Raw genomic sequence first — 24,167 nt, 5'->3', positions numbered from 1 at the left:
GAACACATGGACACAGGAAGGGGAACATCACACACCGGGGCCTGTTGTGGGGTGGGGGAATGGGGGAGGGATAGCATTAGGAGATATACTTAATGTAAATGACGAGTTAATGGGTGCAGCACACCACATGGCACACGTATTACATATGTACCTAACCTGCACGTTGTGCACATGTACCCTAAAACTTAAAGTATAAGAAAATATATATATATATAAATGTTCCAAGAAAACATAGATCAGAGACCACACAAATAGACATAAGCATGTAATAATAAGTAGAAGGAACATTGGGTCAGGAGGAGAGAGCGGAGATTTGCCTAGAGTCTTCCTTGGGCACTAGATTGGGAAATATTCTGCAGAGGTTATTATCACGTCTAGGATGTTAAAGTTATCCAAATCTATTCAAACATGAGATTAAGTAACTGAAGTTCCCAAATGGTGACCAGAACAAAGCAGTAGGTGATTTCTCTGAAGTTCAAACAGATCTGTTGGGAAAAAGAGGACTCCCCATAAGAACTACATCACAGCTCTCAGGGCTGGTTTTCAGAACAGAGCTCCAGTTCCCAGGTAAGAATCCTACAGAGACTATTGTAGGTGTTTGCCTTTCGGAGACTTAGACATTAGGTATGATATAGAAAAAACATTTCCAAAATCTGAACTACATGATCAGCGACATGAACTATGTTATCCAAATACAGGCACTGCAGGAAGATGATCTATGACTCAGAGAACAACTTGAAACTCTGTAGACAGCAGTGGAACACAGTGTCCTGGGTCAAATTTTCAGCAAAGGGAAATTGGGGCAGAGTTAGGAAATACAGTCTCATTATGAAAACAGCATTTCTTGGACCATGATACTAGGGAGGGGAACTTAATTCTAAATCATAATATATGGGAGATAAGTAAACTAAATCCCTTCTTTCTTATCAGTACTAGTGTAGAAAAAGGCAGGAAGAGTCTGTGGTTACATTGTTCCTTTGTTACAAAAAGTTAACAATGAACTTTAGCCTTAGAGAATTTGGAACCTCGGAATCAAAGGAACAAAACTGGGATCTGATTAATAACATTGAAAAGAATCAACATATTAAAAGCATATTATTATCCTTTATCAATTCATTTGATTGCCCAAATCAATTCATAACTGCCCTCGTTTCAATCAACTACAGAGAATCTCTTATTTCTTTAGATTTGTGATTTAGACACTTTAAATCTCTGTGCGGAATTGAAGTGCAGTTTTGGACATTTCTGTCTTATAAATAGCATCAAATTTCTCATTTTGGGCCACGGTGAAGTAATTCTTCCAGTCACCAGCCGTCCCTAAAGATAAATAAAAAAAAATAGGAAAGAATAAAATATTTCCATAAGAAGAAATCAGTATATACCAAAGGAAAAGGTTAGAAGGCCTAAAGAAAGACCTTCCTTTTATTTGAATGAATTCAAACAGCCTTTAAATTGTACTAACCTTTAAATTTTTAAGCCTTTTAAAAATTGAATAATTTTTTCCATCTGGAAAGGTGGTTTATAACTAAATAGAGTCTGACATTTGAAGAGGCATTCTGAGAAAGACTAATTTTCTTGTTTAAATTCCTGGGCTTTACAATAGTTTCCCAAGAGTGATAATTTTACTGTTTCTAATGGTCGTGGGTCATGAGATTATCACTGAGCACTTGGATCAATAGTCAGGCATATTTTATTTCATAAAGTAACTTTTGGAAACTAGACAAAAAATTAGTCATCAGCACAGCAAAACTGTGAAATAAAAAGTTGATAAGTATAATTTCCTAGAATTTATGAACAAGGATGCTTTGATATGGAGATGATAGTTGTTTTTCCTAAATTCACTAGGCTTGTTCTTTATTTGCAATTTAAGTGGGAATAATAACATTAATATCAAATATATAACATCCTGGAACCATGTTTTTTAAAGTAAATCTTTGAGGATAAAAATTTAAATTTAATCTCTCATACTTGGGTATTTATAAATATGTATTTGGAAAATGAATAAACTTTTAATGTACTGCCAATATTTTTAGAGAAAAACATCTCACTATTTTATGAAATAGTAATACATCATATTAAATTATTAAATATATTAATCCACAGTGGTTTGATAAAACTTCCAAGTCTTTTAAAAGAAAAACATTCGTATAGATATGCTTGTTTCCCTAGTTGTTACATTTTGTTCTATGTTCACCAGATGTCAATAGCTCTGGAATTCAACATTGGGTTGAATAAGGGTTCAACATAAACATATTGGGGCTAATGCATCCGTAAGGATGTCATTAAAAACAGAGGAGAACACAAATTTAAGCAATTAAAAGTTATATATAAATCATTCCAGTGATCTGATCTGCATATAAATTTTATAATATACACAAACACATTTACTTCACAAACGAACTTTTGATAAATGCTGGCCAAAGGCCAGGTTTTTCTGTTTGTTATAATTTAGGACATATGAATAAACATTGGACATAATCTATCCCACCCTCATAATAATAACACTGATTTATCTAATATGGCATCTTTCAAGATTCAGTGTGCCTGGCACATTTGTTCCTACTTCACTTCTTTCAGCATTCATTTATGTACATGCCCTTTGCACTACATTGTGAGCTTCTTGAGTCAAAGATATGTATCATTTACCTTTGAATCTTTTAAAGAATATGTGTTGTATATGGTTATTCATGAAGAAGTTTTTCTGTATGCAAATTAATGAATGAGTACTCTAAATGTTTACTGGATACATCAGGGAAGGAAGGAAGGAAGGAAGGAAGGAAGGAAGGAAGGAAGGAAGGAAGGAAGGAAGGACAAACTATTTAGACTAATAATACTTTTTACTTCTGTATGCATTATTTATTGTGAGAAAATATCCTAAATGCTTACATATTATTTACCATAATCCTCCCCAGAAACTTTGGTCACAGGTGTTATTATATTATCTATTTTGCCAGTGATGTAATCAGAGCTTTGGCAGGTTAATTAATTTATTCAGGGTAATAGGTTCAGGGAATGGCGTAGCCTGGATAAACCTCAGATCAATCTGACCACAAAAGTATGCTCTTAACCCCCTAGAGAGGGGACATAAAGACTGCCTTCAATATTAGAACAGCACGTGCTTTTTTTCTGTTGAGGTTGGAGAAGCCATAGAATCCAGACACTGAGCTTGTCTTCTTTATGTCTACATCATAATTAAATGTGATGAAATGGCATCAATTTTCATATGATTTGAGATAAAATTTCTGGGAAATTATATTCAGGTATCTATCACAGTGATAATTTGCCATGTTTAATAAAGATTTATTTTCTAATTCTTCTACCAGGAAAAAGAATATATATGTACATGTACACAAATGACCTTTGAACAATACAGACTTGCGCTGGCCAGGTTCACTTATATGCAGTTTTTTTTCAACTAAAAGCAATAAAAAATACAGCATTTGCATGATGAGAAGCCCATCCACATGTTTGGAGTGCCAACTTTTCATATAGGCAGGTTCTAGCATATTCAGAGGCAGAGTTCCTGAAACTAATCCCCCACATATAACAAGGGATGACTGTCCATACACATACATTTACATCCGTGTATAAGCATAGAGATGAGATATATATACATCAGTCTTCTTTGCTCAAACTTATAACGCATACAATTTTTGATGAAAAACATACCTGCTTTGTTACTCTAGAAGTTATTTTTAATAGGTTAAATATATTGTTTTTAGAAAAGAAAGAGCATAATTTGGAAACACTAGGACTATTTGCTACCTTAATAAATTAACAAACAACTTTTCAAAAAATTAATCATATTACTCAAAATCGGTGGTTTTGTTTCATATGTTAATATGCACAATACATTCCTAAGGTTATGCTTACTTCCTAGCATACAAATTGAAATTCTACCCCTCTCCCTCCAATTTAGTCAAAGATATTGAAAACAGATCGTGGCATTATTAGGTGGATAACTTCTCAAAGTTATTTAAGTTAATAATTTGTTAAATGTATTGTTATTATTAACACTTTTTGACATATATTATGTATAATAAGCCACAATAAGCAGACTGCTTAAATGGAACTAACGTATTTCAACAGTAAATGCCATATTCTTCTAAGTTAAATTTAGACTCTATGTTACTAATAGTTTAGACAGTATTTGCAGAGGGCTAAAACTTCTTATAAGGTCAAATAACAGTTTCTCCTTTTGGTGAATTATTTTTAATGCAATTACCATGGTTTTCTAAGTGATATGGGGACTTTAAAGACTATGGTACTATACTAAGTGAAATTAGTATTTCACTGAGGAGCGGAAGGAAGGAAGCTTGTCTATGCCACCTTAGGCAAAGATTTAAGGGAGTTAGAATGACAAATTTGGAATTGCTCACATCAGAATTGCCAAAACCACTCTCATTTAGCACAGTAGTAAATAGAAGAATAAATATTTATGGTATATTCAAGGTATTCTAGTAATAGCTTTAAATGCATTGTTTCATTTAATAATTTTGAATCTCAGCAATTTTTGGTGGTAGGTATTTACTATAAAGCTTAAACAGGCTAAGAAACTTAGTAGAGATCACAGAACTAATCCTTAGCTCATGATAATTCATAAGAAAGTACAAAAGGGAAATTAAACCCAGCAAAGTATTTACCTTTACGCATAAAAGGGGATTTGCTATGATCCATCACTGTAGTTGGTAGATGTGTATAATTTACCAAAGGATTGTCCTTCATCACTTCAAATGAGGTGTGATGGATGATCCTATCCAAGATTTCATCATTCAGGTTCTTCTCTAGAAATCTAACGATCTTCTTGATTTCCTCCTTTGGATTCTATCAGTGGGTAAAACCCAAGACAATAAACAAGTAACTCACACAATGTGAATATTTATAAAACATTTATAATCTGTTTTTTAAAATGTTGACTCTGAATAGTACAGGAAATCCATATTTGTTTGGGTTTATTTTTCTCAATTTTTAAACAAACTAATCATAAAATATTAAAAATCAAGAATATCTGTTATATTTTCTGTGTCAATCTTCTCTGACAGAAGAATAAGATCAGAACTTAAGGTGTGTCAGTGGTTAGAATGAGTAAAAGAGCAGACATGATGATAATAGAGAGAAGCCCAAAATAAAGGATAATAGTTGTGCTAGAAAAACACATAGATGGACAGGCAAATAGAGAACATTTTCTTTTTGGGGTCAAAAATATTTAGAGAATAATTTAGCTAATCCTAAAATATTAATGGTGATATTAGTCCAGGGGTCCCCAACCCACTGGCCGCAGATCAGTACCAATCAGTGGCCTGTTAGGAACTGGGCTACACAGGAACATGTGAGTGGTAGAGGAGCAAGCACTACTGCCTGAGCTCCAACTCCTGTTAGATCAGTGGTGCCATTAGATTCTCATAGGAGCTTGAACCTTATTGTGAATTGAGTATGTGAGGGATCTAAGTTGCACACTCCTTATGAGAATCTAACTAATGCTCGATGATCTGATGAAACAGTTTCATCTGGAAACCATCCATATACAGCCCCCTTGCACCCTGTTCATGGAAAAATTGCCTTCCACAAACGCGGTCCCTGGTGCCAAAAAGGCTGGGAACCTCTGTTAGTCTATAGACCAGTAGAAGTTAAAGCAGAGTCCTGGCTCTGACTGAATCTTCCCCTGATCTGTTATTCTTTTACTTCACTTATTAGGAATTTATGTAGATACTCATAAACATGTTGTAAATTACTGGACTTTTTTTCAAATTTTATTATTGATGTATATTCTATAATTTTCTTCCATTATTGTTGCTGCATTAAACTTCTCTATAATGTTATCTACAAATGATTGTATGGTAGAAGAAAAATATTGTCTGTTAATGCAATGTATGTTGCAAGTTTGAAGAAAATTATAAATATATGGATATGCTTACAAAGGTAACCGGTTAGACTATAAATAAAAATGAGTAAGTTTATTTGAATAAAGCATTTTAGCTAAATAAAGACAGAAATGGTCTCAAATGTTATGTGGGAAACAGTGTAATTGTTGATTTGGAATTTGAATAACAGCCAGACAGACAGAATGTATTTCTTAGTCTTATAGAGAAAAGGGACTATTGCCAGAAGCTAAAATTGTTCTTCTCATAAAGCTTTTAAGTGCTGCTCTGCTGTCCAAAACATGAAGAGAGATATTTGTTAGAGAGCTGGAATAATTTTCTCTCTTATGAAGAATTTGTAATTTATCTCTGGCTAAACAAGCTCTCAAGAGACATATCACTTTGTTACAGTAGTTTCATAAACCATGCAAGGTTTTGCAGCTGTGTGGTATGAGCAAATTAACATTAATACTCTCAAACCCTGTGTAAAGGGACAATGATAAGACATAGATTACAGATTCTTTATGGGATGTGGACAACTGTGATGGAGAACGAAAGCTTGGGCAGTGAATAAAATCTCAGAGGATTCTTTGTGCTAAGATACGAGAAACCCCTGAGAGTTTCTCAAAACTACCTAAAGCAAGTAATATTTCACATGGGGCCAAATTTGTGTGTTATGCAAAGTAAGATTAATGCCATTAAAGTTTTGGATTTTACCACTCACTCATTTATTTATTGAAGCAATCAATGATCCATACAAATAACCTTGAGCCCCTGTTTATGTCGTATGCACTGTATTAAGTACTGGGATGTAGTTACAAAGAAGACAAACTTTGTAATTTTCATTGTAGATCTGAAAGTATTCTAACTTGTATGTTCAGGCTTTTATAAGTAAGGAACTAATTTCAACATGTTTTCCTGTTGTGTGTATGTCTGTGTGTATTTGGCCAATTTAAGTAGAAGAGTTCCATAATGGTGGCATGAAAATTTGTAGTTGTATTTAATTAATACTGCTTCATACTAGAAAGATGATTACAAGTTTCTACACTAAGAGTGAGGTAGTAAGGAAGTAAAGGAGGGAATACTTTGAAAGATACAATAGATTACACTATCTGAACCAATTGAATGTGCAAAATATAGGAAACAAGGACAATAAGAATAACTTTTATTGTTGAGAGAGAACAAAATAGTAGAAATATTACATGTTGGAGAGAAAGAAAATAAGTTTAGTTTTGAGCATGTTAAATGTAATACAAGCATGGGCTAGAAAATCGAGGTAGAAGTGAAAATGGAGACACAGATAAGGTATGATTAGCACATAAATAATTGTGAAAACAATAAGCGTGGAAGGGGTAACTCAAATATAGCAAACAATTTTTAAAAACAATGTTAAAGTATTAATGAGTAGATATCTAGAGGATAACCTAAGCATGTGATATCCTGGTAAACGTAGGAAATAATTGCTGAAGAAAGAGTGGTTGGATATAACGCAGTGGCTAAGAAATAAGAGGAATAAAAATAAATAATTGTTTTCACAATTAGAAACTCATTAATTATAGCAAGATTTGGGTAAAAACACATGGTGGATAGGCAAAGCAATCATCATTTTGGACTCCACAGACTAAATTGGAATGCAAATATCAATCCTTTTACAGCGTGATGCAGTGGGGAAGTTATCCAGAATCCGTATCTACCATTTTACCTCTTTCATATCTTCATAGTACAAAAAAAGTATTGGGTGTTCTTCCTTTTTCTTCCACCAGTTTTTAACATGAGTAAACCAGGAACCATAGGCCACTAAAACCAGATAAAAGTCTATTTTCATAAACATTCATCAAATTAAATATTTCTGTCTGAATAATAAATCAAATTGTGAAAACATTTTGTGGGATTCAGTAACCAAAGGAACTGAGAATATGAGGACAATTTTAAAAAGTAAAATTAGCTATTTATGGATATATAAACATCAGATATTTTTTAATGTCAAGAACAAAGAAAGCATTTCAGACAAAAATACACTGACCTCCAAAAAGTTATAGTCTCATAAAGAAGAAAACTATTATCTTACAAAGTACTCATAGCAACTATTTACCTAAGTACTATAAATATGACATATGCATTAACAGATCTAACTAATTGCTTAAGCAAGTTAAACAATGTCCATTGTGAGGAGAGACTGAGAATGGATTTCTAGCAACCAAGAACAGATTATAGAATACTTTTGTATGCCAATGATTAATACCAGTTTTATAAATTGAAGGTCATAGTAAAAATATTAGATGCATTAGATTTAGTTTTTTAGATAATATTTGAACATACTTTTCACTGAGTTGGAAAAATAAGTATTTTGAAAGTCATAAAAGTTATTGTTAATAGTATTATTAAAATAAAAAATACTTATCAATTTTAAGATAAAGTCCACATACCTTTTCCAGTTAAGAATTTCTCCAGATATTCTTCCCAGGTACCAGGAAAAGGTTGTAAATTATTCATTAAGTCGAAATGGTAATATGAGACTGAAACATCCTTGGCATTACGAGCCAGATAAATCATCTTCAGTGGGGGGTGGGGGTAGGAGAAAAAAATAAGATAAAAGACATTTTGTTTAGGAAAAAATTAACCTATACGCATGTAAAATAGCAGAGTACTTTTTCAAATAGAAATTGTGGGCCAGGGAGGCCCTTCTATTAACAGCTAAAATATAGAATCAATTCAAGTGGTTTTCAATACAGCAATGCATTTTTGAGATTAGAACCACTGAGCTGTAGAGGTTTTGAAACAAAGATTTCAGTTTCTGGCCGCTTGAAACCGTGAAGCACAAATAGACCACTGTGGCTTCTGGAAGATATGCAAGGTCCTAGAACACACATTGTCAAGAAAATGACACCGTGACTAAAGAGAATACCAGCAAATTGAAAAGAACAAAATTGTGTGAAAAAAATAAAAGTTTTCACTTTTCACTTCTACCAGTGAAATACCTAGAAAAATATTAGGTGCTGATAAAATATATAGAAAGGAAAAGAAGGTAAAGATATTAAAAGGCATTAAAATAAGTTTGGGGGCATCCAGTTCAGAAACTAGAAGGTATAGAAGTAGACTCACTATTTTCTACTTCGCTACTCTTTTTTTTCTTTCTCTTTTCTTTTCTTTTCTTTTTTTTTTTTTTTGAGACGGAGCGTTGCTCTGTCGCCCAGGCTGGAGTGCAGTGGTGCGATCTCGGCTCACTGCAAGCTCTGCCTCCCAGGTTCAGGCCATCCTCCTGCCTCAGCCTCTGGAGTAGCTGTGACTACAGGCGCCCGCCACCACGCCCAGCTAATTTTTTGTATTTTTAGTAGAGACGGGGTTTCACCGTGTTACCAGGATGGTCTCGATCTCCTGAGCTCATGATCCACCCTCCTTGGCCTCACAAAGTGCTGGGATTACAGGCATGAGCCACCGTGCCCGGCCTTCTCTATTCTTAATGTCACTAAAGCCCTGGAAATTATTCAAGATACAATGATACAAGAACTCTAAAAGCATACTGGATAAAGAGCTGAGTAATACCAATGTGGTGAGTTCCTCCTAGGTGTCCTTTTTATCTCCTATATACTCTTGGATTGGGCAGCAAAAAAGACTATGACCTGGAACCATTTACAGGCATACACGAAACAAAAAAATATCTAGAAAAACCTGCTCTCCCTGGTCAAAGGATTAGGAAAGAGGAAGCCCAACAGAGACATAGCGGAGAATTCCAAACTCTGCTCCACACCCGGGGTCTCTGTAGGTGAACTAACTCACTGCCAGTAGTGGCAATGAAGTACTGGGCCATTCAAACTACTGCGATATAAATGGGGCTTCATGGGCAGTCCCACCCATTCACATTGATGACATCAGAGAAGCCCCGTTTCTCCCAGGCCCCAAGGCTTCTCTCCAATTTTCAAAAAGTCAGCCAACAAGAGCAGGAAGTCCAGGAAAGTACCTTATACCCCTTTTATGTGTCATCAGCAGAGATGGTACAGTATGTCCAGCAGCGCCAGAAATCAAATAAGCAAGAAAAACAAAACTGAGATGAATCAAATGTTAAATTATCTGACAAAGATTTAAAGTAGCTATCATAAAACAGCATCAACATTCCATTAAAAGTTGTCTTGGAGGGTGGACCAATCATCCCCCACACCTCAAAAGGAATATCAAATTTGTCAACTACCTATACAGAGAAAGTACCTTCAAAAGAACCAAAAATCAGGTGAGCACTCACAGTACCTAGTTTTAAATTCATATCACTAAAACAGCAACTGAAGATGACAGGAAAGACAGTCTTAGAATTGCCATTGCCACGCCTCCCCCAACCCTTAGTAGCAGCTGTGTGGCATGGTGAGAATCTGTGCGCTTGGGAGAAGGAGCGCACAGCAATTATGAGACATTGCATTGAACTCAGTGCTGCCCTGTCACAGTGGAAAGCAAAACCAGACCAAACTCAGCTGACAGCCTTCCATGAAGGAAGCATATAAACCAGTCCTATCTAGAGGGGAATCACACATCCCAGTGGTAGAAATATGAGTTCCAGCAAGTCTCACCACCACAGGCTAAAGTGCTCTGCACCTGTAAATAAACTTGAAAGACGGTCTAGACCACATGCTTCTAGGCATGTTCCAGTGCTGAGATGGCCTCAGAGCCAGTGGACTTGGAGGTTACAAGGCATACTGAGACATACAAGACTAAGGGACTGTTTGTGCCACCCTTCCCCAAACTCCAGGCTGCACAGTTGGTGGATTCAAAAAAGATCCCTTCTTTCCACTTCAGCAGTGGGAAGAGGGAAGAGCAAAGAGGACTTTGTCTTACATCTTGGATACCAGCTCAGCCACAGTAGGATAAGGTACCTGTCTGAGTTATGAGGCTCCTATTCACACAAATATATACACATATAGTGTACCCAGAAAAATTAAAAATTGAAAAAATATTTAAAACAAATGAAAAAATAGAAAAGAAATTCGATCTATATTTGTAAAGTTAAATATATGGAAATTATAGCTCTGCAATGTATAATAACTGAAATAAATAAATAAATCACTCGATGGACCAAATAGTATAATGGCAATGTTTGAGGACAGAATCAGCGAACATAAAGGTATATCAATAGAATTTACTCAATGTTAACAACACAGAGGAAATAGAATAAAGACAATAAAGAGAACCTTAGGAACCTATGGGACAATAACCAAAGGCCTAACATTTGTATATTTAGAGTTACACAATGATAGGTGGAAGAGTAAAGAAGTGAAACAGTATTTGGAGAATTGGTGACCCAAAACTTCCCTTAAGTGTTGAAATAAATAAATCAATATATCTAAGAAGTTGTGTGAACTCCAAAAAAAGGAAAAAAAAAAAAAACTATGTCAAGAAACATCATAAAAATACTTCTAAAAATTAAAGATGAGTAAAACTCTTAGAAAAAAAGCCAGATAGACAGCATATTGCATAATAAAGATCACCAATTCAAATGACAAGTTTCTCATCTAAAACCATGAAGGCCAAAGAGAAATAGCACAATAGTTTTTCAAGTGCAGAAAGTAATATATTGTCAATTCCAAATCCTGTATCCAGTAAAACTGTTCTCAGTCAAGAAGGGGAAAAAGACATTCTCAGAAAAAGGAAAACTAAGAGAATCCATTGCTAGCAGACTATCTGATGGAATAGCTAATGGAAGTTCTCCAAACAGAAAGAAAATGACAGTAGAAAGATGAAAACTTTAGAAAGGGAAAAGAAAAAGAGAATGGGTAAAAATAGAAGTAAACATAATAACTAATCACTCACCCACTGAATTTCTTAAGTCATATTTTACAGTTGAGGCAAAAGTTACATTATCTGATGCAGTTTTCAGTTTATGTACAGGATCACTTGGGACCATTATGTTGAAAATACGGAGAGAGTAAAGGAGCCTAAGTGGAAGTAAGATATCCACACTTAAAGTGAGAAAATGTTGACACCATTAGACTGTGATGAGTTATGTATATTTATGGCAATACCTAAAGCAGTCACTAAGAAAACTATACAAAAATATATTTAAAAATATTATAAATAAATAAAAATGAACTCCAAAATGTTTAGGTACAACAAAGGAAAGGAAGAAAAAGAAAAGAAATGAGATATAGAAAGAACAAACCAATAATGTGGTAGATATAAGTCCTAAAATGCCAATAATGTGGTAGATATAAATCCTAAAATGCCAAAAATGTCTTCATTTATTTATTTACTATTTTTAACTTTTAGGTCCAGTGGGTACATGTGCAGATTTATTGCATATTTGTGTGTCACTGGGGTTTTGTGTACAAATGATTTTGTCACCCAGGTAGTGAGCATATTACCTGATAGGCAGTTTTTTGACTTGTACCCTCCTACCACCCTTCACCCTCAATTATGCACTGGTGTCTGTTGCTCCCATCTTTGTGTCCAAGTATACTCAAGGTTTACCTTCCATGCATAAGTGGGAATATACGTTATTTGATTTTCTGCTCCTAAATTAATTTGCTTAGAATAATGGCCTCCAGCTGCATCCATGTTGCTGCAGAAAACATGATTTCCTTTTCTTTATGGCTGTGTAGTATTCCATGGTATATACACACCACATCTTCTTTATGTGCTTCACCATTAATGGGGATTGTATTAATAAGTTCTCACTCTGCTGTAAAGAACTGTGTGAGACTAGATAATTTATAAAGGAAAGAGGTTTAATTGACTCACAGTTCTGCATTGCTGGAGAAGCCTCAGGAAACTTACAATCATGGCAGAAGCAAAAGAGAGGCAGGCACCTTCTTCACAGGGCGACAGGGTGGAGTGAGTCCAAGCAGGGGAAACACCAGACACTTATAAAACCATCAGGTCTTCTGAGAACTCACTCACTATCATGAGAACATCATGGGGGAAACTGCCCTCATGATCCAATTACCTCCACCTATTCCCTCCCATGACACATGGGGATTATTACAATTCAAGATGAGATTTGGGTGGGAACACAGAGCCAAACCATATCATCCTGCCCCGGTCCCTCCCATATCTCATGTCCTCAGATTTCAAAACACAATTATGCACTTCTAACAGTCCCCCAAAGTCTTAACTTAATCCAGCATTAACCCAAAAGTCCAAGTCCAAAGTCTCATCTGAAATAAGGCAAGTCCCTTCTGCCTATGAGCATGTAAAATTGAGTCATTTATTACTTACTAGATACAATGGGAGTACGGGCATTGGGTATAGAAACTCATTCCAAATGGGAAAAAATTGTCAAAACAAAAGGGGCTAGAGGCTCCATTCAAGACGAAATCCAATGGGGTAGTCATTAAACCTTAAAGTTCCAAAATGATCTCCTTTGACTCCATGTCTCACATCCAGATTATGCTGATGTAAAAGGTAGGCTCCCAAGACCTTGGTCAGCTCCACCCCTATGGCTTTGCAAGGTACAGCCCCTCTCCTGGCTGCTTTCACAGCTGGGGTTGAGTGTCTACAGCTTTTCTATCAGGGAACCTGCCCTGATAGTCACGTAGGTGCTTTTCTATTTTCCTTAAGCATCAGCTGCCTTGAGAAATAAAGGGACAGAGCACAAAAGAGAGAAATTTTAAAGCTGGGCGTCTGGAGGAGACATCACATGTTGGTAGGTTCCGTGATGCCCCACAAGCCCCCAAAACCAGCAAGTTTTTATTAAGGATTTTCAAAAGGGGAGGGAGTGTGCAAATAGGTGTGGGTCACAGACATCAAGTACTTCACAAGGTAATAGAATATCACAAGGCAAGTGGAGGCAGGGCAAGATCACAGGACCACAGGACCGGGGCAAAATTAAAATTGCTAATGAAGTTTTGGGCACCATTGTCATTGATAACATCTTATCAGGAGACAGAGTTTTGAGAGCAACTGGTCTGACCAAAAATTTATTAGGCTGGAATTTCCTGTTCCTAATAAGCCTGGGAGCGCTATGGGAGACTGGGGTCTCTTTCACCCCTGCAGTCTACAGACCATAAAAGATGGCCACACCTAGGGGGGCCATTTATAGACCTATACCCCCAGGCATCTCTTTCCCAGGGATGTTCCTTGCTGAGAAAAAGAATTCAGCAATATTTCTCCCATTTGCTTTTGAAAGAAGAGAAATATGGCTCTGTTCTGCTCGGCTCACCAGCAGTCAGAGTTTAAGGTTATCTCTCTTATTCCCTGAACAATTGCTGTTATCCTGTTCTTCTTTCAAGGTGCACAGATTTCATATTGGTTCAAACACACATGCTCTACAATTTGTGCAGTTAATGCAATTATCACATGGTCCTGAGGTGACATACATCTTCCTCAGCTGACAGAATTAAGAGATTAAAGTAAAGACAGGCAGAGGAAATCACAAGAGTATTGATTGGGGAAGTGATAAGTGTCCATGAAATCTTCACAATTTATGTTTAGAGACTGCAGTAAAGACAGGCATAAGAAATTATAAAAGTATTAATTTGGGGAACTAATACACGTCCATGAAATCTTCACAATCCATGTTCTTCTGCCATGGCTTCAACTGGTCCCTCTGTTTGGGGTCCCTGACTTCCTGCAACACTTTTCCAAGTGCACAATGCAACTCTCAGTAGATCCACTATTCTGGGGTCTGGGGGATGGTGGCCCTCTTCTCACAGCTCCACTAGGTGATGCCCCAGTAGGGACTCTGTGTGGGGGTTCCAATCCCACATTTCCCTTCTGCACTGCCCTACCAGAGGTTCTCCATGAGAGCTCTACCCATGAAACATACCTCTGTCTGGACATCCAGGTGTTTCCACTATGCTTTGAAATCTAGGCAGAGGTTCCAAAACCTCAATTCTTGACTTCAGTGCACCCGCAAGCTCAACACCATGTGGAAGCCACCAAAGCTTGGGGCTTGCACCCTCAGAATCCATGGCCCAAGCTGTACGTTGGCCCCTTTTAGCCACAGTTGGAAGGTCTGGGACACAGGTCACCAAGTCCCTAGGCTGCACATAGCAGGAAGGCCCTGGGTCTGGCTTATGAAACCATTTTTTCTTCCTAGGCCTCTGGGCCTGTGATGGGCAGGGCTACTGCAAAGGTCTCTGACATGCCTTGGAGACCTTTACCACATTGTCTAGGTGATTAGCATTTGGCTTCTTGTTACTTATGCAAATTTCTGCAGTCAACTGGCTGGAATTTCTCCCCAGAAAATAGGTTTTTCTTTTCTACTGCATCATCAGGCTGCAAATTTTCAAACTTTTATGTTCTGCTTTCTGTTGAATGCTTTGCCACTTAGAAATTTCAAAGTTCCACTGATCTCTAGGGCAGAGGCAAAACGCTGCCAGTCTCTTTGATAAAGCATAGCAAGAGTGACCTTTATTCCAGTTCCCAACAAGTTCCTCTTCTCCATCTGAGACCACCTCAGCCTAGACTTCATTGTACATATCACTATCAGCGTTTTGGTCAAAACCATTCTATAATTTTCTAGGAAGTTCCAAACTTTTCCACATCTTCCAGTGTTTTGAGCCCTCCACGTCTCTAGGAAGTTCCAAACTTTCCCACATTTTCCTGTCGTCTTCTGAGTCCTTCAAACTGTTCCAACCTCAGCCCATTACCCAGTTCCAAAGTCACTTCCAGATTTTCTGGTATGTTTAATAGTAGTGCCCCACGACCTCAGTACCAATTTACTGTATTAGTTTGTTCTCACTCTGCTATAAAGAACTGCCTGAGAATGGATAATTTATAAAGCAAAGAAGTTTAGTTGACTCACAGTTTCCCATTGCTTGTGAGGCCCCAGGAAACTTACAATTTTGGTGGAAGGCAAAGGAGAAGCAGGTATCTTCTTTATAGGGTGGCAGGACAGAGGGGGTTTTAGCAAGGGAAATTCGAGGCACTTATGAAACTATTAGGTCTTGCGAGAACTCACTCACTATCATGATAACAGCACAGGGAAACCAACCCAATGATTCAGTTACCTCCACCTGGTCCTGTCCTTGACACATGAGGATTATTACAATTCAAAGTGAGATTTGGGTTGAGACACAGAACAAAACCATATTAGGCATCTAGGTTGATTCCTTTGCTATTGTGAATAGTGCTATGATGAACATACAAGTACATGTGTCTTCTTGGTAGAACAATTTATATTCCTTCAGGTAACTAGTCAGTAACGGGATTGCTGGGATTCATGGTAATTCTGTTTTAATTGTCTTATTTTGAAAAGCGCTGTTCATGTCTTTTGCCAGTTTTTAATTGGGTTGCTTTCTGCTCATTGATTTAAGTTCCTTATAATTCTGTATATTAGATTTTTGTCAGATGTGTAGTTTGTAAATATTTTTTCCCATTTTCTATGCAGAAACTATTTAATTTAATTAGATCCCACTTCAACATTTTGGTTTTTGTTGCAATTGCCTTTAGAGACTTAATCATGAAACCTTTCTCAAAGCCTATATCCAGAATGATATTTTCTAAATTTTCTTCTGGGTTTTTATAGTTTTTGGTAATACATTCAAGTCTTTAATCAATCTTCAGTTTATTTTTTGTATATGGTAATAAGGGCTCCAGTTTCAATTTTCTTCATACTACTAGTCATTTATCACAGCATCATTGATTGAATAGAGTTACTTCTTCATTGCTTATTATTGTCAACTTTGTTGAAGATCAGCAGGTTGTAGGTAGGTGTGCATCTTTATTTCTAGGCTCTGTATCCTGTCCCATTGGTATATGTGTATGTTTTTGTACCAGTACCATGCTGTATAAAGTTGGATATTGTGATGCTGCTGGCTTTGTTCTTTTTGCTTATGGTTTCCTTAGCTATTTGTGTTCTTTTTTTGTTCCAAATGAATTTTAAAATAGCTTTTTTTCTATTTATGTGAAGAATGTAATTAGTAATTTGATAGGAATAACATTGAATCTGTAAATTCCTTTGGGAAGTATGGTCATCTTAATAATATTGATTCTTCCTATACATGGGCATGGATTTTTCTTCCATTAATTTTTGTCATCTCTGGTTTGTTTTAGCCATGTTTTGTAATTCTAATTGTAGAGATCTTTTACCTCTTTGATTAGCTATATTCCTAGTATGTTTTTTGTGACTATTGTGAATGAGATTATGTTTTGATTTGGCTCTCAGCTTGGAAATTATTGGTGTATAGAAATGCTACTGATTTTTATACACTGATTTTGTATCCTGAAAGTTTGCTGAAATTGTTTAATCATTTTAGCAGCTTTTGGGAAGAAACTGTGGAGTTTTCTAGCTAAAGAATCATATTGACTATGAAAAGAAATAATGTGACTTCCTCTTTTTCTATTTGCATGCCTTTTATTTCTCTTTTTTTGTCTGATTGCTTCAGTTAAATCTTCCTGTACTATCTTGAGAAAGAGTGGTGAAAGTGGGCATCCTTGTTTTGTTCCAGTTCTCATGGGGAATGCTTTTAGCTTTTTCCTGTTCAGCATGTTGGTTTGTCATGGACTGCTCTTATTATTTTGAGGTATGGTCCTTCAATACCTCGTTTACTGAAGGTTTTAATATGAAAGGATGTTAAATTTTATCAAAAGCCTTTTTTTAAATTTATTGAAAAGATTTTGTGGTTTTTGTTTTTAGTACTTTCTGTGTGAATCACACCTATTAATTTGCATGTATTGAGCCAACTTTGCATTCCAGGAATAAAGCATACTTGATTATGATGGATTAGATTTTTGATGTGCTCCTGGATTCAGTTTGCTAGTATTTTGTTGAGGATTTTAGCATCTATGTCGATGAGGAATATTGGCCTGAAGTTTTCTTTTTTGTTGTGTCTCTTCCAGGTTTTGGTATGAGAATGATGATGTCCTCATAGAATGAGTTGTGAGGAGTCCTTCTTCCTTGACTTTTTAAAATAATTTTAGTAGGATTGGTATTAGCTCTTTTTTGTACATCTGATAGAATTCAGCTGTGAATCTATCTGGCCCAGGGGGTTGATAGATTAGTAGGTTTGTTATTACTAATTCATTTTCAGGACTGGCAACTGGTCTGTTCATGATTTAAATTAATGGGGGTTTCAATCCTAGTGTTATGAGATCCTTGGGGTTTTGCTTCACCAGCCAGAAACCTCTGTGGCCAGTGGGGCCTTTGTCCAGGTTTGCTCTGGCCCTCTGGGCTCATTCCGATCACTCAGCCTTGCAGGCTGCACTTGGCTCATGCTACCAGCCTGGATCTCATGCATGCCGAGGGCGAGCCAGGTGTGGAGCAGCAATGGGTGTGTGAGCAAGCCTGTAGTCTGGCCATTGTGCAGAGCCCTGCCTGCCAGCTGCTGTGTGGGGGGCAGCTCCAGGCATCAGCATGGCCCCAGCCTCATGGCCCCAGCCCTCTGCAAAGCTGCAGCTGGACCAGGCACACCGTAAACAACTTCCACAGCTGATACCGGGGAAAGCAGTGGCACCCAGAAGCTTGGAGACACCAGGAACCACAGAGCCCTAAAGAGGGTGTCACAGCCCTGGCTCAGGGAGCTCCTAAGTCTGGGCTCCTTGAAGGACCACAGCTCTTCTCTCTTTCTCTCTTCTGTCTTTCTTGTCGCACACAAAGTGGTGAGCCTGTTTGTGTTACAGCTCTTTCAGCCCTGCCATTCGGCAGGTCTCAAGTTCCTGTCCTGCAACCAGGAAGACTGAGGTGTACAAACAAATGGAAGGTGAGCAAGATGAAGAGGAGCTTTATTGAGCACGGTAGTCAGGGTTTCCGGATGAGTGTTCGGTCCTCAGCAAAGAGGGTACCCTGGGGTGAGTAGCTTCTCTCTGTAGCTGGACCTCCCGTCGTCTCTTTTGGTTGCAGTCTAGGACATATTATGGGCCTCAGAGGGGAAGAAGTGCAGTCCCACTGGTACATGGGCAGCCATGGGTGGGCCCAGAAAAAGCACCCAAGTTCCCATTCCAGTCCACAGGACCAGCAGCCCAGCTTCCAGGCTTCAGGCCCTCTCCAGCTTGAAGGTGGGGCTTCACCCGGGACTCACCCCCTTCTGCCTAGGAGCCTGTCTACCACCTGCCACACTTCATAGCACCAAGGCTGTTACTGCCAAGGGTTGCCAGCAGGCCAGCTTCGACCTGCCCTCAGCAGCCCCTCGGCTTTCCTCCTGTGTCCTGTGTACCCAAAGTCCAGAGGGCACCGAGGTGGCAGGGGGCTGGTGTGTCAGAGCTGTCCCAAGTGTACATACATCCAACTGGGCTATGACCGCACCCGGGCTTGGTGTCAACCATGCTCCAAGATTGGAGTATGTTCCACGAGCAGGCAGTGGCCAGATAGTGGGAGCAGACACCTCTGAGCCTGTGGGAACAAAGTGGGGGCCTTCCTTGGCCTCCTAGATTGCAGAAATGCTTGGGTCAACAGCTGCGCATGGGTGGCTGCAGATGCTCCCAGGAAGGCAGTGCTCCTGCCTGCTCCTGGTCCCCAAAAGCACAGGGAGCCCTGGGTCCACAGCCATTACTCGGGCTGCTGCAGCTGTGCCCAGAAGGGTGGGGCACCTGCCTGCTCCCTGCTCCCGCTGGCTTCGTGAGCAGGGCACCACCCTTGGCCCAGCTCTGCCTTGGAACCCCTCTATGCCCTTCCCTCCATGTCTAACTATGCTGCGGGTATCGGCGGGTGACTGGGCGCGGCCTCATAGTGGTAGCAGGGTGATACCAGGGCAGCAGGCTCTCGGGGGAGTCCCACGGGTGGACTGTAGGGACTGACTGCCTCCTCTCTGTGTTTCCCCGCAGCGGAGGCGCAGCGGCCCTGGCCAACCTCGTACAAACGAACCCGACACAGCGGAGGCTCTGGGCTTGGAAGTGGGTCCTGCCCGGCCATGCAAAGGTAAGGGTGGTGCAGTAGGCTGCTGTGGGGTCATGGGGCACTGGGGTCCCACTGCAGCCTTTGCTGTTCCTGCAGCCGCTCCTGCCACCACCACCCATGTCTCCCCACTGCAGCCGATGTGATGGCAGCAGCCACTCTAGATTACCTGCCGCTGCCATCATTAGAAGGTTGTGTTTTTCCAAAAATGTATCCCTTTCCTTCTAGGTGTTCTAGACAGCATGCATAAAGGTGTTCCTAGCAGTCTCTGCAGGTCCCTTGTATTTTTGTGGTGTTGGTGGTTATTCTTCCTTGTGTTTATTTGGATTTTCTCTCCTTTTTTCTTTGTGAATCTAGCTAGTGGTATATCTTATTTATTCTTTCAGAAAACAAACTTTTGTTTTTGTTGATTTTTTTGTCTGGATTTTCACATCTCAATTTCATTCAGTTCTGCTCTGATTTTGGTTATTTCTTTTCTTCTGCTACTTTTGGTATTGGTTTGCTCTTATTTTCCTGGTTCCTCTAGGTGCAATGTTAGGTTGTTAATGTGAGACCTTTCTAACTTCTTTTTTTTTTTTTTTTTTTTTTAAATCTTTATTTCTTTTTTTATTATACTTTAGGGTTTTAGGGTACATGTGCACAATGTGCAGGTTTGTTACATATGTATCCATGTGCCATGTTGATTTCCTGCACCCATTAATTCGTCATTTAGCATTAGGTGTATCTCCTAATGCTGTCCCTCCCCCCTCCCCCCACCCCACAACAGTCCCCGGAGCGTGATGTTCCCCTTCCTGTGTCCGTGAGTTCTCATTGTTCAATTCCCACCTATGAGTGAGAACATGCGGTGTTTGGTTTTTTGTCCTTGCGATAGTTTACTGAGAATGATGTTTTCCAGTTTCATCCATGTCCCTACAAAGGACGCGAACTCATCATTTTTTATGGCTGCATAGTATTCCATGGTGTATATGTGCCACATTTTCTTAATCCAGTCTATCGTTGTTGGACATTTGGGTTGGTTCCAACTCTTTGCTATTGTGAATAGTGCCGCAATAAACATACGTGTGCATGTGTCTTTATAGCAGCATGATTTATAGTCCTTTGGGTATATACCCAGTAATGGGATGGCTGGGTCAAATGGTATTTCTAGTTCGAGATCCCTGAGGAATCGCCACACTGACTTCCACAATGGTTGAACTAGTTTACAGTCCCACCAACAGTGTAAAAGTGTTCCTATTTCTCCACATCCTCTCCAGCACCTGTTGTTTCCTGATTTTTTAATGATGGCCATTCTAACTGGTGTGAGATGGTATCTCATTGTGGTTTTGATTTGCATTTCTCTGATGGCCAGTGATGAGGAGCATTTCTTCATGTGTTTTTTGGCTGCATAAATGTCTTCTTTTGAGAAGTGTCTGTTCATGTCCTCTGCCCACTTTTTGATGGGGTTGTTTGTTTTTTTCTTGTAAATTTGTTTGAGTTCATTGTAGATTCTGGATATTAGCCCTTTGTCAGATGAGTAGGTGGCAAAAATTTTCTCCCATTGTGTAGGTTGCCTGTTCACTCTGATGATAGTTTCTTTTGCTGTGCAGAAGCTCTTTAGTTTAATGAGATCCCATTTGTCGATTTTGGCTTTTGTTGCCATTGCTTTTGGTGTTTTAGACATGAAGTCCTTGCCCACGCCTATGTCCTGAATGGTATTGCCTAGGTTTTCTTGTAGGATTTTAATGGTTTTAGGTCTAACATATAAGTCTTTAATCCATCTTGAATTAATTTTTGTATAAGGTGTAAGGAAGGGATCCAGTTGCAGCTTTCTACATATGGCTAGCCAGTTTTCCCAGCACCATTTATTAAATAGGGAATCCTTTCCCCATTTCTTGTTTTTGTCAGGTTTGTCAAAGATCAGATAGTTGTAGCTATGCGGCATCATTTCTGAGGGCTCTGTTCTGTTCCATTGATCTATGTCTCTGTTGTGGTACCAGTACCATGCTGTTTTGGTTACTGTAGCCTTGTAGTAGAGTTTAAAGTCAGGTAGCGTGATGCCTCCAGCTTTGTTCTTTTGGCTTAGGATTGACTTGGCGATATGGGCTCTTTTTTGGTTCCATATGAACTTTAAAGTAGTTTTTTCCAATTCTGTGAAGAAAGTCATTGGTAGCTTGATGGGGATGGCATTGAATCTATAAATTACCTTGGGCAGTATGGCCATTTTCACGATATTGATTCTTCCAACCCATGAGCATGGAATGTTCTTCCATTTGTTTGTATCCTCTTTTATTTCATTGAGCAGTGGTTTGTAGTTCTCCTTGAAGAGGTCCTTCACATCCCTTGTAAGTTGGATTCCTAGGTATTTTATTCTCTTTGAAGCAATTGTGAATGGGAGTTCACTCATGATTTGGCTCTCTGTTTGTCTGTTATTGGTGTACAAGAATGCTTGTGATTTTTGTACATTAATTTTGTATCCTGAGACTTTGCTGAAGTTGCTAATCAGCTTAAGGAGATTTTGGGCTGAGACAATGGGGTTTTCTAGATATACAATCATGTCATCTGCAAACAGGGACAATTTGACTTCCTCTTTTCCTAATTGAATACCCTTTATTTCCTTCTCCTGCCTGATTGCTCTGGCCAGAACTTCCAGCACTATGTTGAATAGTAGCGGTGAGAGAGGGCATCCCTGTCTTGTGCCAGTTTTCAGAGGGAATGCTTCCAGTTTTTGCCCATTCAGTATGATATTGGCTGTGGGTTTGTTGTAGATAGCTCTTATTATTTTGAGATACGTCCCATCAATACCTAATTTATTGAGAGTTTTTAGCATGAAGGGTTGTTGAATTTTGTCAAAGGCCTTTTCTGCATCTATTGAGATAATCATGTGGTTTTTGTCTTTGGTTCTGTTTATATGCTGGATTACATTTATTGATTTGCGTATGTTGAACCAGCCTTGCATCCCAGGGATGAAGCCCACTTGATCATGGTGGATAAGCTTTTTGATGTGCTGCTGGATTCGGTTTGCCAGTATTTTATTGAGGATTTTTGCATCAATGTTCATCAAGGATATTGGTCTGAAATTCTCTTTTTTGGTTATGTCTCTGCCAGGTTTTGGTATCAGGACGATGCTGGCTTCGTAAAATGTGTTAGGGAGGATTCCCTCTTTTTCTATCGATTGGAATAGTTTCAGAAGGAATGGTACCAGTTCCTCCTTGTACCTCTGGTAGAATTCAGCTGTGAATCCATCAGGTCCTGGACTCTTTTTGGTTGGTAAGCTATTGATTATTGCCACAATTTCAGAACCTGTTATTGGTCTATTCAGAGATTCAACTTCTTCCTGGTTTAGTCTTGGGAGGGTGTATTTGTCGAGGAATTTATCCATTTCTTCCAGATTTTCTAGTTTATTTGCATAGAGGTGTTTGTAGTATTCTCTGATGGTAGATTGTATTTCTGTGGGATCGGTGGTGATATCCCCTTTTTCGTTTTTTATTGCATCTATTTGATTCTTCTCTCTTTTCTTCTTTATTAGTCTTGCTAGCGGTCCATCAATTTTGTTGATCTTTTCAAAAAACCAGCTCCTGGATTCATTAATTTTTTGAAGGGTTTTTTGTGTCTCTATTTCCTTCAGTTCTGCTCTGATTTTAGTTATTTCTAGCCTTCTGCTAGCTTTTGAATGTGTTTGCTCTTGCTTTTCTAGTTCTTTTAATTGTGATGTTAGGGTGTCAATTTTGGATCTTTCCTGCTTTCTCTTGTGGGCATTTAGTGCTATAAATTTCCCTCTACACACTGCTTTGAACGTGTCCCAGAGATTCTGGTATGTTGTGTCTTTGTTCTCGTTGGTTTCAAAGAACATCTTTATTTCTGCCTTCATTTCATTATGTACCCAATAGTCATTCAGGAGCAGGTTGTTCAGTTTCCATGTAGTTGAGCGGTTTTGACTGAGTTTCTTAATCCTGAGTTCTAGTTTGATTGCACTGTGGTCTGAGAGACAGTTTGTTATAATCTCTGTTCTTTTACATTTGCTGAGAAGAGCTTTACTTCCAACTATGTGGTCAATTTTGGAATAGGTGTGGTGTGGTGCTGAAAAAAATGTATATTCTGTTGATTTGGGGTGCAGAGTTCTGTAGATGTCTATTAGGTCCACTTTATGTAGAGCTGAGTTCAATTCCTGGATATCCTTGTTAACTTTCTGTCTCGTTGATCTGTCTAATGCTGACAGTGGGGTGTTAAAATCTCCCATTATTATTGTGTGGGAGTTTAAGTCCCTTTGTAGGTCACTGAGGACTTGCTTTATGAATCTGGGTGCTCCTGTGTTGGGTGCATATATATTTAGGATAGTTAGCTCTTCTTGTTGAATTGATCCCTTTACCATTATGTAATGGCCTTCTTTGTCTCTTTTGATCTTTGTTGGTTTAAAGTCTATTTTATCAGAGACTAGGATTGCAACCCCTGCCTTTTTTTGTTTTCCAGTTGCTTGATAGATCTTCCTCCATCCCTTTATTTTGAGTCTATGTGTGTCTCTGCACATGAGATGGGTTTCCTGAATACAGCACACTGATGGGTCCTGACTCCTTATCCAG

The 24,167-nt window shown here is 38.5% G+C and overlaps 1 protein-coding gene across 1 annotated transcript in view; it reads right to left on the bottom strand.

Moving 5' to 3' along the window:
• Positions 1-807: 807 nt before the first annotated feature.
• Positions 808-24,167, bottom strand: part of SULT1B1 (sulfotransferase family 1B member 1) — a 39,244-nt gene continuing 15,884 nt past the window's right edge. The window contains exons 5-8 of the mRNA XM_055296242.2: positions 8,285-8,411; positions 7,561-7,655; positions 4,644-4,824; positions 808-1,317 (exon numbers count right to left, since the gene is read on the bottom strand). Coding sequence (XP_055152217.2) covers positions 1,205-1,317; positions 4,644-4,824; positions 7,561-7,655; positions 8,285-8,411 — 516 coding nt within the window. The 3' untranslated portion in view covers positions 808-1,204. The remainder of the gene's footprint in view (positions 1,318-4,643; positions 4,825-7,560; positions 7,656-8,284; positions 8,412-24,167) is intronic.

The sequence above is a fragment of the Symphalangus syndactylus genome, chromosome 10, assembly GCF_028878055.3.
Source record: "Symphalangus syndactylus isolate Jambi chromosome 10, NHGRI_mSymSyn1-v2.1_pri, whole genome shotgun sequence".
NCBI lineage: Eukaryota > Metazoa > Chordata > Mammalia > Primates > Hylobatidae > Symphalangus > Symphalangus syndactylus.
Note: the sequence above shows the minus strand (reverse complement) of the source record. Positions and strands in the feature narration are given on the sequence as shown.